Source organism: Cariama cristata, unplaced genomic scaffold (genome assembly GCF_000690535.1).
Source record: "Cariama cristata isolate BGI_N322 unplaced genomic scaffold, ASM69053v1 scaffold7528, whole genome shotgun sequence".
NCBI classification, from domain to species: Eukaryota; Metazoa; Chordata; class Aves; order Cariamiformes; family Cariamidae; genus Cariama; species Cariama cristata.
The window spans coordinates 1-15,010 of NW_009629352.1; the positions used below are offsets into that span (position 1 = coordinate 1).

General features: G+C 38.4%; 1 protein-coding gene across 1 annotated transcript in view; it reads right to left on the minus strand.

Annotated features, from left to right (window-relative positions):
• Window positions 1-7,007: 7,007 nt before the first annotated feature.
• The window catches only part of YTHDC2 (YTH domain containing 2), a 32,065-nt gene continuing 24,062 nt past the window's right edge, over window positions 7,008-15,010 (minus strand). The window contains exons 23-28 of the mRNA XM_009705122.1: window positions 14,069-14,178; window positions 12,302-12,594; window positions 11,698-11,875; window positions 10,438-10,641; window positions 8,422-8,604; window positions 7,008-7,253 (exon numbers count right to left, since the gene is read on the minus strand). Of these exons, the coding sequence (XP_009703424.1) occupies window positions 7,173-7,253; window positions 8,422-8,604; window positions 10,438-10,641; window positions 11,698-11,875; window positions 12,302-12,594; window positions 14,069-14,178 (1,049 nt within the window). The 3' untranslated portion in view covers window positions 7,008-7,172. The remainder of the gene's footprint in view (window positions 7,254-8,421; window positions 8,605-10,437; window positions 10,642-11,697; window positions 11,876-12,301; window positions 12,595-14,068; window positions 14,179-15,010) is intronic.

The window sequence follows — 15,010 nt, forward strand, 5'->3', positions numbered from 1 at the left end:
AAAGAACTTTGAAGACATATGTTTTAATATCTACCTGCAGCCTAGTGCCTCTTCTCCTCCTCTTTTGCTAAGTGAAAACTCACGGATGAGTATGTCAGAGATAAAGCAACAGGCTAATATACAAATTCCTTACTGTAATTCACTGCTTTTCCTGGGGAAAGGCCATTTCATTTGCACCTGCTAATAAATCTAGGTTTTGTTTTTAAATGAGTCACCAGCAGGGAACAGCTCTCATGGTAGCCAACTGCACCACCTAGCCTCACTCTGAAGGATCTTCAGAATCCTGTTTTTCGTCACACCAGTGCTTACATTCCTTCAAGGTGAATGCTTCTTCCAGTATCACCCCTACTCATCTGGTGTCTCACCACTGATACTACACACAATTCAACAGCTTTGACATGTTCAGAGTTCAAGAAACCTCTCACCTAAAAAAAAAAATGTAGTATTGGCGTTCATAGAAGTGTAACAGAGCCACTTTATTTACTCTTCCGTTCTTTTACCTTACACAGACTGGTGTGACCTTTCAGTGCACGGATACTTCCTATAACTCTTGTATCCGCATTTACCAAAGCCTGACAGCATCTGTTGTTGGTTGACTCATTAGTGAGTGGAGCACCATTGATTAAAACAAACGTCAGTACATACGAGCTCCACATATGAGTATCTGAGAAGTTAAAGGCTCTCTTGGTCCCATTTCAAGAAATACTTCCTTTTCTAGGAGTGTTAAAACAGGGTGCCTCTGATCTCTGACTTCAATCAGAATTGTCCTGACTTTTAAATGAAAACTGGTACATTCCCACTAAGTTTCAATTCTGACAAAAGCACACTTTCCGCAGTTTTTGAACTTGAGTACTGGGAAACAAAATAGCAGACTCTGTGTAACTCCCTTGGGTAAATGCACCATGGCAATTTTTAATTGCTTTCTGACCTCACCCAGCTTCAATGCTCTAAAGAGGAATGAAAGCAGAAAAATGTAGCTAACTATACCTCAGGTGAGACTAAAGAGCAATATAAACATGACTACTGCAGTCCTCATGTTGAAGCTAGGCCGTGGTCCTTGGTAACATATTTGTACAGTGCCTTTGAAGACAGAAGACCCAGAGAAATTCACACACAAAATCTATGTCACATATACATTACTTTAATCAGTTCAGCTCAACTGGAGTAGGTAACCAGGAAAATAAGCTAGAGTATCAGTTCATGAGTATCTTGGCAGCTTCACAGCCTGTTTGTAAGGTGTCCTGTGGCCCTTCTTTTCTCTCCTCTCTCCCTCCTAGACTGGTAATTCTAATCAAGTCCCTAGGCCTGTCCTAGAATAAAAGGTAAATCCCTGTTTTGTGTAAAAGCTGTGGACAGAGCACAGTAATTCTCTTACAGTGATGATGCCTCATTTTTAGGGCATGTTAAAACTTAGGAGCAGCTAAGCTGCTGAAAGCAGCAGCCCCTGAACACTACCCTTGCAGAGCTGCAAGACAGATTTCTTCATTACTAACTGTACTTGAACTAATACAAAAAGCATGAGTACAAAAAGAGTTCCTTAATCTGAACAGAACCATGAAAACAATTAAAAAAGGAAGGTTTGTGATCTTATTTTACAGGACACACTATAAGCTAAAAGTCACAGCAAGCTTGCCAGCCCACAGATAGTCAGTACCCTTTTCTGCACAGCTTTTCTTTAAAAAGGATTATTAACATGTTTTACAAGAGTGGAAGATATTAAATCTATTTTACATGTATCACACAATTTCACTCTCAGTTTCTGCCAGCATCCTCATATAGGAGCAATTTTGGCAGTCGTGTTTTGTTCTGTAATCTTATTTGATTGCTGCTAGGCTTCACCAGATATTCCCTAGAGACAGAACAAAGAGCCTTGGGCTACAACCTTTACTCATAAACCAACAGTACCAAATGCAATATGCCAACTCACACAGGCAAAGCTACAAGATCAGGCTGTGAATCTGAGAGCTGTGCATTATGCAACACAAGGCAAAAAATAGTAATTTCACAGCCACATGGTATGAAATTAGCTTCAAAACTCCTTCTAGGCTTGACACAAATAAAACACATCCTCCTTTCTCAATTGCCTGATTCAACTACATGCTATGCGTTTTAGTGTTTTCAGGATCTTAACTTTTTATACTTTAACATGGTGCAAGCTATTCCTTCAGTCAGCTTTCCTGAGAACTGATTTGTCTTTAAACCCAGACTTATACTTCTGTTTTAGGCAACAGCGTTTCAACACCTGCCAAACGAATCATAACAACAAATAAAGCTTTTAATCCAGAGCAGCATCACCTACTTTCTGCACTGTGGCAGTTGTTAGAAGACACAACAAATACAGCAGCAACGATGGCTGAAAGCAACATAGCACAATCCGCAGAGAAGGAAACAGTGCAGCTAAGTGTGAGTAGAAAGATGTAGAGCAACAGGAGACAAACTGCTAACATTATTGAGATAGTAAAAGCCATGACTGGACACATCTAGAAAGTGGCTGCTCTGGAACAATCACTTCAGCTCCATAGGAGGGAAAAAAAGGAGGAAAAAAGAAAGAAAAAAAAATTGAGTAGCTGCAGAAACTACTCTAATTCACTTTGAAGACAAAGCACCTAGCGGTAACTGTGAACTGATGCAACTACAACCCAGAGAAATTGGCCTGCCAGATGTGAACTATGATTTCATTTTGACAACAGTCAGTATCAAGCATTTAAAATGGAAGCTGGAACAAATTCCACAGTTGAAATTTAACCCACAAGCACTGCAAGAAATATCTTTATAGATGTTGTGATAATGGAGTTGAACTGGTATAATTTCTATAGTGGCAACAAAAATGCAAACAAGCAAATATTGAAAGAAGTAGTTGCAATAAATATGCAATTTTAGGCTACAAAATATTTAACAAAAAAAATGTTTAACAAACTTTCTTTAGTTCCTAGAGAAACGAACGGAATTCTGTCTGTGGCAAAACCAGTTTGCCACCTTTACCTTATTTTCAGAGATATGTTCCTGAGGAGGCAGCACACCTCAGCATTTTCTCACATGAGCCACTGGCAAAGCTCTTACCTGCTGTCTTGAGGAAAACGACTAGAGCTGTCCTGAAGCAGCACTGTTCAAATAAGCTTTACTCATCTATGAACAAACTTTGCAAAAGTGTGGCTGTCATCCATAACCCTATTTCTGTTCCCCTCCTCCTCACTATAGTGTTTATGGACAACTGTCTGGCTTGCAAGAACTTCATTTACTCTACAGTAAGAGCAAACGGACTCCTGGGTGACAACCTCCAAGCTGGGATTTTTACTGTTGCACAAGAGATGGTGATGGGCCATTTGTCCCACTTTTTCTCATGATGCAAGGATTCTGTGAATCACATGTTGTTGCTGCCTTGATATTTTTCAGATCAATTCACCTCCTTGCCCTTCATGTTTTAGTTTTTACTTCAGATAGGCTCACATTCAGTCATTATCAGGCAGATTGAGTATCTGTAAGAACCCTGGTACAGAGTGGCAGTGCTGGAGTTCTTCCGCAGCCTGGTGATACTGCTGGTATTGTCACATGTATGGCTACCAACATAACCCTTTGGAGACCAGGGTGATAAGAAGAGCAGAGTGAAAACAAAGAATGTCAATATGCAGGGTCAGAAAACTGGAACGTGCTTGATGGCTCAAAAGAGTGCTTTTCCAAAACATTCAAAGTGGTGGTTTTACAGATGTAACACGAAGCTAGAGCAGAGGATTCCTCAAGCTTCAAGGCCACTAGATCTGCTCTCTAGACAATACTTATCTCTGATACGATCTTCCCTGAATTCAGATGCTAATGGAAATCCTGAAATGCATATCCATGAATTTATGTGCAACTTCATGGGGAAAAGGAGAGAAAGCAGAAAAACCAAACAGGGAAGGAAGAGAGGGTAAAACTGAAAACACATTTTCAGCCAATTAGAACCAAAAAGATTCCATTAAGTAACTGTCCACACTGTCAGCATGGATTTATCCTAGTTTTGTCAGCATTAAAATCATTAAAACAAAGACATGTGAAACAGGTAAAATCATGTAAACCTCGTTTTGAAATAATTGCTAAAATATCTGCTAAAATGAAACCAACTGTATGAAGTCTGATTGCCAGAAAAACATTGACAAATCATGGAAAAAACAGGAAAGTAGTTTCAAGTGTACTTAAAAGCATCTCAATACATAATTAGCTTCTGCGCACTCCTCTTCTTTGCCCATGCTTAAGGGCATTTTTAACTACCTGGACAAGACGTACAAATGTGCACAGTAGAAACTACCTTTTGTAAGAGCTGTGGGGCTCTTGTGGGGCTGCAGTGCTGTGCCTGTAAGGCCACTGCCTATTGACTCTGAGTAGACCAGGACTCTTTTTGATTAGTGGGCACCAGTGGGCCACATGGGACCATGTCCACAGAGGTCTACCCCTGCCACAGGGTTGCTTCTAAAGCATGACTGATAACCAGCCCAGTGACGCTCAATTCCAAATCCACTGGACTTGCCCAGAGAATAGCCAGGAGTCCTCACTCATCTCAGGGTACTTCCCTGAATATATGCTAGTGCTGGCCAGAAGACAGGGTCTACACTTCCCCCTGGATGCTGTAGTTGGATCCCAGACCCCAAAGTGAGTCTCCAGGCTTTCCAGTCTGAAACTCAGATGGCGCCCCCATCGCGCAACGTATTTGCAAGCCAGGTTAAATAATCCACAGGAACAGATTTGTGATAGCACCCGTTTAGTTTGGCTAGAGCACGAAAGAGCATGTAGAGTCACCTGTCATACCTGCAGTAGTGTCACACTGTTTTAACAACCAATTGGTTTAGTAAGTCTTCAGGAAGGGAGGAATTTGTCACAGCATTGTCTGAACTTGAATCAGATCAAGTATCATCTCTGTCTTCTGGGTCTCTCTACAAATTCCCTTTTCTGCAGCTTCCAGATGATGGTCAAGTTTTTCCCAGACAGATACTGCTACGTGGGGGATCATGTGTTGCTCTAGTTTCTCCACATTAGCCTGACAGCTTTTAACACAGGCAGAGGTTACAGTCTTCTCCTCTGTTGCAGCTCCAGTGTCCTGCTGGGTGTGAGCCAGTTCTCTTGATAGGTAGTCAACTTGGGCTTGGGCTGCTTTCAAACGCTGCTCAGTATCTCTAAGGTAATGAGCTAAGAGATATAAACAGGGTAACTCTCCCTTCATGTTGCCGTCTTTCTGACTTTCTCTAATCAAAGTAGAATCTGACGTCCGCAGGCAGGGCAAGGTCCCAAAGCAATCAAGTCAGGCACCCACTACAGGGTTAGGACTGGTCATGATGCAGTGTACCATATCCCAGTTCTGACACCAGAGTGCAAGGGCATAAGGCTGCCCTGGCAAGTGATAGGTTCAGGGCATGGTAACAGACACCAGACCAACCGCTTCAGGAATAAAGTTTCTCTCTAAATAAGAGTACAGGAGAAAATATAGACCAGTAGTACAATTATCTGGGTCTTAACAACAGCAAGTCAAGTAATTCACCAAGACTCAGCTAGACTTAACTTCTGGGCATGCTAAGACCCCATATGGCTGTCAGGCAGGTAGCAAGGGCATGACCTCTTCTACAGACAAGTGACCCAGACCAGCCAATGATCTTGGGGAATGCAAAGTCCTTGGCTGGACTTGGACTTGTTAACCAGGTATTACACCCCACCTCTGCTCTCCCTCTGTCCCAGCTCTGTCCTTGGTGTGCATGGGGCCCAGGAATCCTGTACGATACTGCCCCATATTTCTTTGTGGGTCTGGAAGTATTACATAAGGCAATATGAGCCTCGCAGCTCTGTTGTATACACCGTCTCCACAAACACCATATCAGGCAATACTAGCCTTACAAGGAGCAGTTAGTCTTGCAAGGACAAAACCGACTGTTTATGTATGGAAGTCACTACAGAACGCAAGAATGAATACAGGTTACTCTGAACTGTGCAAATATTCTTAGCAGACATGAAAAAACTAAGTACAGGCTCAGAAGGAAGAAAAAGCTCTTAGTTTAATCTAAGAATGTCAACAACCGTAGTGCTGACAATGAATAGACTGAATTTATACCAGCCTTATAGTACAGTATGTTAACAACTAAGGAGAAGCCCAATAAAACAAAAAACAGTAGTATAGAAGAAGAGAGAATTTGAAAGAAGAGGTATAGAAAGCAACCATGAAGACTACATTGAAAGATGAATAAAGTAGTACCTATAATTTTTTTTTTGAATGAATGAAATACAAATCTAATAATAATGCCCAAGTTAGTCAACAATTAGGGTACCATTTGGCAGCAGACCTCTGAAAGACTGTTTCAGCTTGCCAAAGCGTGAGTACCTTTTAAAGTTGAAAAACAACAGAAACTGGAAACATCGCTGGACCAACGTACTCTCAAAAGTCTCATGCTCCTTTCACTTATGTATTTAAATTAAAATTTTACATTCTCCAGCTGCCCAGTTGTTTGTATGAATATATCCTGCTCTCCTGCACTGTGCATATAGAAGTTCCACAAATACTTATGGAATCTTCCAATATATTTGGAGCCATCTATTCTCAATTTATTTATTTTATGCAAACTGCAAGACTGATTAATTAATATTACACTGGTTTCTCTCAAACAATTTACTGTGTTGAGAAAGCTTTAAATGTAAACTGTTTATTTAAACTGTCTGCTGTGCTATTTTAAACCCATAAACAACTTACATGTGGTCCATTGTTTCAAACTTAGTTTTGAACTTAACCATGTTTTTAAATATCAACTGCATACAACTGTAAAAAAATAATTCAGTCAAAAACAGGCTGGTGAGTAATGTTACGACATTTGTTAAGACAAGGAAATACTGACACCAACATAATTCCCTCTTATTTTTCCACGGCTAGTTGCACAGCATGACTAAACTTCAGGAGCTTGTTGCGCCACCTTCTTCCTCATTTTTATATTGTAGGTAAGCTGCTGGTTCTAGTGGTTATAGACGATCTTTCAACAATCACAGCTGGAAAAAAAAAAATCAAAAGGAATAGAATATTTAGTACTAAGTGTAACTGTTCTTCCACAAACTACAAAGGAAAGACAGTAGTTTAATGATACATTATATATAGATAGTTTTTCCTCTATCATAAAAACGGTAAGTAATGCATGAATTAACTACCTCTATCACACTACTTGACATGCTCAATCAGTTGAGTTTCTTCCTGCCAAAGGAATACGGTCCCAAAGCTGTAGCAACTGCTCTCCAACTTGTGGTTCCAGTTCCTAGAAATGAGCAGGAAATTAGAGAAGTTATACACACTGCTACTGTTGAACATACAGAAACTATTTACAACAAAATTGTGAGATGAAGTTACTGGCGATTGCTTTCAGTCTTTCTGAAAGAGCTCACTCCTTTTGCTATTGAGACATACGTTAGAAATCCCTGCACAGGAAGGTTTTTTTAACCAGAGCTCAAGAAGAGATAAAAACTTTCATAAGCAACCCTGGCCTGCAGGTTCGTTGGGGTTTTTCATTCACAGTAAGATATCAGTTCTTAAGAAGAGAATTCTGAGTGAACACACTATCAGCACATACAAGAATATATGGACCATACAGTTTGTACCTTCCACAGGTCACTTACTAACTAAAGATCATTATTCTCCACATCTTTTAAGTTTAATTCCATCACATGTGGTGGAGAATGTGGAAAGGCAGGCCACAGGTAATACAGTGGCTCTTGGTAGAATCATAGACATTAATATAAACCAGTTGTTTTTAACATCATTAAAACTCTTTAAGTCCTCAGAGTCACTTACAACAGAAGCCCTGTTAACTCCATCGTGTCCTACGTTCCCTTTCTTGTTCTTAGAACTGGAGAGGTTTGGGGGAAGTAATGAGAAGACACAAAAAGTTTAGCTCTAGAATCTCATGTCAAGGAGATATTTTGGGAGGGGACTGGGGAGAATGCAGAAACTGCCACACAGAATTCTTGTGCCAATTCTCTTCCAGCTTTTTGTAGTTGCATTTAGCTTTAACAGATTGGAGAACTGTCCTAAACTTCATTCTACCTTAAATCTCAAGATTCTCTTCAGACTTTGCAGAAAACTCAAAGCTGTAATTATGAACAGTTATTTGGGTGTGATAGACTATCTCAGGGAACCAAATCCAGAATCAAAATTACAAATTCCAAAAAGCTTTCAGTTTTGGAACCATCCAGCTTGAAATCTTTCTTTTAAATGCATATTAAGCAAGAAACTGCTTTGATTTTATCAAAAAGCCTCCATGACTTCAACAGTAATGCATTAGCAGAAGGTACAATGTACACCAATGAACTGTGATTCAGATTAACAGATATATGAGGACAGCTGAGATAAATGTCAAGTCTAAACAAGCTAATAAACAATACACAGTTCTACCAAGTAAAGAAGACTTTAGAAGAGAATAACATTACCTGGCTATCTCTGCTTATCTGTACTTTCTTATTGTCATTCCAAGGGTTGGACAAATGGTGTGCAAACTGAAAAGGAATGCTTTCTTTTCGGATCCACTCCACCTTAAATACACCTCCAAAACCAGCAGATCCCCAGTCTTGACTTTTCTCACACCCTATCTCTGAAGCCATTCTAGCAAAACCCTGGAGTAAAAATTGAAATACAAAAGGAAAGATACAATTAGAGTATATCTGCCTACGCTGGATTTAAATAAATGACTGGACTTCATACGAAACTTTCAGACTGGTTTCAAAGTGATTCATACAGTCTCTCCCCCCATGAAGCTGGATCTTTTAAAATGTCTACATCTAGAAAGTTACATCTAGAGTTTGACCACAGAGAATGTCTCTCAATTAATCTTACATAATTACCATGAAGTTTTTTTTACGCTTTGTAACAGAGGTTGAAAAGATGTTGTAAAACCACATGAAGCATAAGGAATCAAGATGAATGTTCTACTACAAAACAGTCCATTAGCTATTCCTTGTTAGTTGTAGATATTTTTTGCAGAAATCCATTCCTTCCTTCCTACGTTCCCTCCATGTTAAAACTTTCACGTAGAATTAAAAGAGTGTAGCTGTTCTTCAAAGTCAAAGTTGCTTTTATTTCCTTCTTCAATGAAGCAGGAAGAAATTCCAACAGGTATTCAGAAAGAAAAATGAAAGAAACCCCAAATGCCAAGATTGTTTCTAACTTATTTAAGGACACCTCTACTTGCCCACACACCAAACAAAACAAAACAACAACAAACCAAACCAACACACACCCAACTTATCAACTATTCAGGCAAACATATGCCAGTTAGGAGACCAAGAGATGCAGCACACTATGTAAGTGACCAGCATACACTACTGTTGTAAGACATGCAGTCCTAGATAGCTGAAGCCAGACTTAAATGAAAATTTGTAAAAGGAACAGAGGATAAACAAAGTTTAAAAGTAAAGAGACACTTGGTACAAGAGAATATTAATAGGAATGTTAATCTCACATTCCCATGAATGTCCAGTGTCAAAATGCACTGTTAAAAGCGCAAGAGCAAAGCAAGACCAACCACCTACACTCCTGACTTTGGCACATCTTCCCCCCACAGCTTCCTCATCTAAGAGCACCAATGCAACAGGCCATTTTCAGTATCAACTGGCATGCTGAAAACTACTTTCCAATATTACATCTGCACTAGCCAGCTCATCATATGTACGTCTCGCTATAATCCTTCAGTGGTATCACCAAGACAGCTGTACTTGGGCTAGTTCATTACATTTTAAGTTTAGCTGACTTCTAGGATTAGTTTATAAAGAGGTTAAGTTGAACTTTCCTTACCTGGAACAACTGAGTTTAGCTCACTCTACAACACAGCTAATCTGCAACTTTGCACTACCAGGTCAAGTCTTTAACTTCAAATTGGCTACAAATTTGTCAACAAATTGTTGACAAGCACCTTGCTCAACCTGAAGTCAAGACACAGCTCTGGAAAAATCATGGTCATGACTTACCAGCTTCCTAACTTGTAGAAACTACAGTTCAGACAAAACAGATTTTATTAAGATTTGTAACAAAGACATCTATGGTTTCCTGGCTTTAGAAAGCTGTGACTTAATTATAACTGCTTGTTCACTTACAATATTTATTTTGACGTGCAGAGAAAAGAGCAGCAATCCCCTTCTTTGTTTGGATTTTTTTGTTTGTTTTGTAGTTGTTGTTTTAAAGGATTAACGTAGGGTATAAACACTATTCTGACTCAAGATGTTTGGAGGCAATTCAGTCTTAGTCTTCAAGTGACAAGAGTTGGCTAAACCAGCGTATTTCAGAGAAGAATCACGTACTCTTTCCTCAGCAACTAGATACATTTCTTGCTACTTTACTTTATTAGAAGGTCAGACATCACAGGCAAAAATCTCCACACTACACATACTCATTTGGTGCGCTCTCCTAAATCATCAACCAAAGCTAATATTTAGTATTAACTAAGGACTCACCTGAAAGCGTCCAGACCCTTGAACAGAAAATATTAAGTAAACCATGCTGCTCCCCCAAAAGGCTCTATTTAGTTTTCGTTCATTACTTGGCGTAGTAGACCATATACCCTTCTGTTGAGAAATATCTATGTTTTGCAAGTTGTTACTTTTCATTATAAAGTACCGAACTGGCATATTTGGTCTTGGTGAAGGAGATCTGGAACCCTGGAAAAAATTAAATTAAATTAAGCCACAATAAAATCAACCAGGCTTTAGTTCTAAAGTTTTACACATGTGAAGACAGAAATCCCTTGACTGTGCTCCTACCCTCCTCCCCCAGATTCTGCAAGTAACACAGAATCTATCAGCTGGTACTGTCTGAATCATTTATAAAATGTATTTCACATCTATTCTACATTTTTTAAGCACTTTCCAAAATAGTAATTCATTCATGATGCGCAGCAAACAAGCATAGTAGAACAGGCCTAAATAGTGATTAATTACAATTCTTTGAAGTCTGACGCACCTTGAGATGACACAAAATTAATCATTCTAGACTGTGGCCTGAAGCACACTACTCACATTTCCACCTTCAGGAAACATAAGTTTTCTCCCTTTTACACTGGCTGAATTTAAAAACTGAAAGACTTAAGAGGAATTATTGCATCGTCCAGCGAGTCCGTGCCTAGAGGAACAATGACTTTTCCTCTCAGTGACCTGTTTTAGTATTACTGCAGTTTACTATTCAAGTACATAGGGAGAATTATGCCAATAACTCATTGAAAATGTGTGCTTTGCTAAAGTAATAGCCATAAAAAAGGCAAGCAGTCATAGTAAGGCAGATAACACAAAACTTAAAGAGAATCAGTATCAATGTATGCTATTACAGAAACAGAGGAAGGCACAATCCAAAGAATTCAGAAGCGCACGTACTGTATACTCATTTAGAAAAAAAAAAATAAATACACCTTCACTGGTTACTATATCAAGTTTAAAACCAAAAAAAAAATTCTGTTTTTTTTCTTCTTTAGATAGCTTTACCTCAGCAGTCTGCAAAGAGTAATATTCCACTGTATTAAACTAGCATGACAAGGATATTTAGTCTAGATTTTAAGTTCCAGAAAGAAATAAGTATTGTGCAGCTGTTAAAAAATGAAAATCTAAGTTAGGTTCTTAATTTATCAATATAATAGCTGATAGTTGCTGAAAGATATCAGCAAATTCACTTCTGAAATTCTATTAATTTTGAAGAGTGGGGTAATTTGTTTACCAGAACTCTACCTTTCCAGATATTGGAGAAGAAGGACTAGCACAGGCACTAGGATAGCTATTGCTGTCTGTAGACTTCACTGATGATTGATCTGACCTGTCATCTGAAGTTTGTTTGGAATGCAAACTGTTTTTTTCTTGGTACTTCTTTGGCTGGTGAAGCGTGGGAGGCACAGATTTCATTAAAACTCTAGAAAGTAAAGGTAGACACAGGACATACCAGGAGTTTCGTAAGAGGTCACACAACAATTTATATCTACATATCAGCCTATACCATGACTATATATATTACAGCAATTCCAAAACATACTAAACACTAACTAAAAAAATACTTATCATGCATTGGCTTTGAATGCTAGGGTTAAATCTCTTCTGCTACTTTATCCCAGAGATCACAATTCATGGACAATATTCCTCACTGCTCTCTCAAACAGCAGGTACACATATGAAATACTTCTCAATGAAAACACAACTACAACGCAGCACAGGACAGCATCAATTCTTTCAACTGTATTTCTATTGTTTCTTCCTTTTTATTACTAGCAGAAATTCAAGTGATGCCTTCATAGCTAAATAAATTACAATCTACAGTCTCTAGAAGATCTCAAAAGCTTACTTTTCAGCATTAGAAGAGTCATCAGAGAATTCAGTTTCTGCTGAGCTTTTTCTACTGTTGGTTGACCTCCACGCAGATGCTAAAGGAAGCTCTTCAGAAGTCATAGGTCTTGGTCTCTGACCAATTCCTGAAGGCTGCTGCAAACCTGCAGACTGCTCTTCAGCACTTAAAATAGCTGTAATTGCTCTTATAGTTGTTTCGTCAACTTGAGACCATGGTTTAGAAGGAGATTGCATACGACGCAGAAATAAGCTATGCCACTTCTGTCTGAGTTCAAACAGCAAACCAGCAGCCTGTAATGAATTTCAATTCTGTTAAAGACTAATAAAAATTAGATCAGACAGGTAAGGGTACCCTATGTCTTTCCTATCAGGCAGCATCTGGCATTCTAAAATGAACAGGGTCCAAACTGAAAGTTATCGTTTCTTTCCTCAGGTACAGTATCATTTTTCAAACGTTCTATTTCATTTATCTCTGCACCAAACTTAAAAGCATATTGTAAATGCACAGGATTTTTTATTTTTGACTTTAGAATTTTATCCTTAAAAAAAACCAAAATCTTTTCATGCTTTATGCCGTCCCTCTCAATTCAGTCTGTATTCATGCTCTCTTCATTCATACCTGAGGGAAAAGAGCTCTAAGTGACATATTTTGCCTATGCAGACTTCTGTTCAAATGAGATGACTGAATTTAGGAGACTACAGTCTAATTCTCAAGTTATCAGAAATGCTTCAATTTAAAAAAAAAAAAAAAAAAAAAAAAAAAAAAGAAATCACACTTTTGAACACCTCTAGAAGAGAGAGTATTATTCTTAGATTTGATAAGTCCCAGCGTTTCATAACCCATAAACTATTCTACCTCCTACCACAGCCAGAGCTTCTCAATGACCTGAACAGTTCTTCAAAAAGTTTTTTTTCTTTTTCTAAAATCTGACAGCAGCTTTCTTTCAGCAACTCCAACTTCAAATACTTCATTTTGAACCAACTTTAGTCATCCTCTCAGAGAAGGAAATACACAATATGCCATTGTGACTGTTGACTCAACTCCTGCTCAGTTTTTGGTTAGCTCAGCTCATGCTAAAACTTGATGTGTACTGGGAGCAGCACCCGTTTGGTCAAAGCAAGAGCACCATGTAGGCAGGACAGGTGGCCAGAAATATCTAAAGGGCCATTATGCAGCCACTATCACCTCCAGCCATTATCTTTTGTCTGGCAGCTTCATCAGAATCTGCTACTTATGGAAATGAATCAAATCTCCAAGCTGGAAGGTATAAAACATCAGCTCACAAAAAAAAACCTTTTGAAGTAGATCCAGCAGCAACTCAACTACTGAGGCCTTCCTGCTTCCCAGTGTGATACAGGGAATGCCCGCACCATGACAGAGGAAGAAGGATGAGCACTCTCACCATTGGCAAGGTAACTGATTCTTTTTTTCTTTTTGCTTATAGGTGCATGAATTGAGAGTTACAAGTTATAACTTATAAAACCTTATGACTTGAATGGTGAGTAAGTGAATTCACGTGCTAGACTAGTCTGGGCAACAGGGGACTGAGCCCCTCTTTGTTTGTTGTATTTCTTAATGAGTTCATGAAACAAAACTTAAATCACAGAGTATGTTGTCCTGTAAATTTGAGAGACCCAAACGGACTGTGACAGCCTTTCTTACAGAAAATTCTTGGTTATGCAAATGTTTCAGAAATCTTTTTAGGAAGAGAGGACATAAACCTTCTTCCACAAGAAAAAAGTACTGAAGTGATACATGACTTACTTCAGGGTCCAGTTTGAGATGGAGCCATTCATCTAGCTTCAGTAGTGCCAAATTAGTAGTTGTCTCATCCTCCATCTCACTATCACTGCCATCATTAGATACCCCATCCCCTGAATTAAATATAAAAGGTGCATTAACATGTCTATATTATTTCCATACAATAAACTGAACACTACTGTATTACCAGCAATAAAACCATTTTCCTTCTAAATTTCATTTTAAAATGTAAATACTTGTAAAACTGCTTTTCGTTTTCTGCAAATACACCTCAGCGAAAAGTCTTTGCTTCAGTTAGAACTCAAGTATGCAGACCTGCTGAGGGTCCTCCTACATAAGCGCTTGTGTTGATGTGATCTGACTCACTCCTGTACCTTCATCAATATCAACAAGGCATTATCAAACTTTTGTCTGGGCTGTTTACAAAACCACACATTGATCTATGCTTTATTTCCTAGTAAAAAAGCAGATTTAAAGATCCACTAAGAAAAAAATTAATTATACATGCATATGGCTATTAAGTATGATTCTGATTTTTTTTGAAGTGCAATTTAATCAGCATAAACATTATTTTAAGGGTAATAGCTGAAGAGCAAGACAAGAGAGCTTCAAAAACCATTTGGACTCTTACTCTGATTCAAACTAGTATTTCTAGAGAACTGGCAAGAGGATAGATTATTTTTGCTTCTATTCCTACAGCACTACATTTAAATAAAAAAGTAAATTTCTGTATTTCCCTATTACTTCTAGTTAACAGCACAGCTAATTGTCATTAAAAGTTATCAGTAGAAAATAATCTTTAAAATACATGTTGCAGCTGGAAGCAACATGACTATTTCCCATATTGCTAGTTCCTAAATTATTATTCAAATTGAATAAACTGGTTCAACGTATCGAATTAACTAGTATGTAGAAAAAACACACATACTACACTTTTCAGCATTA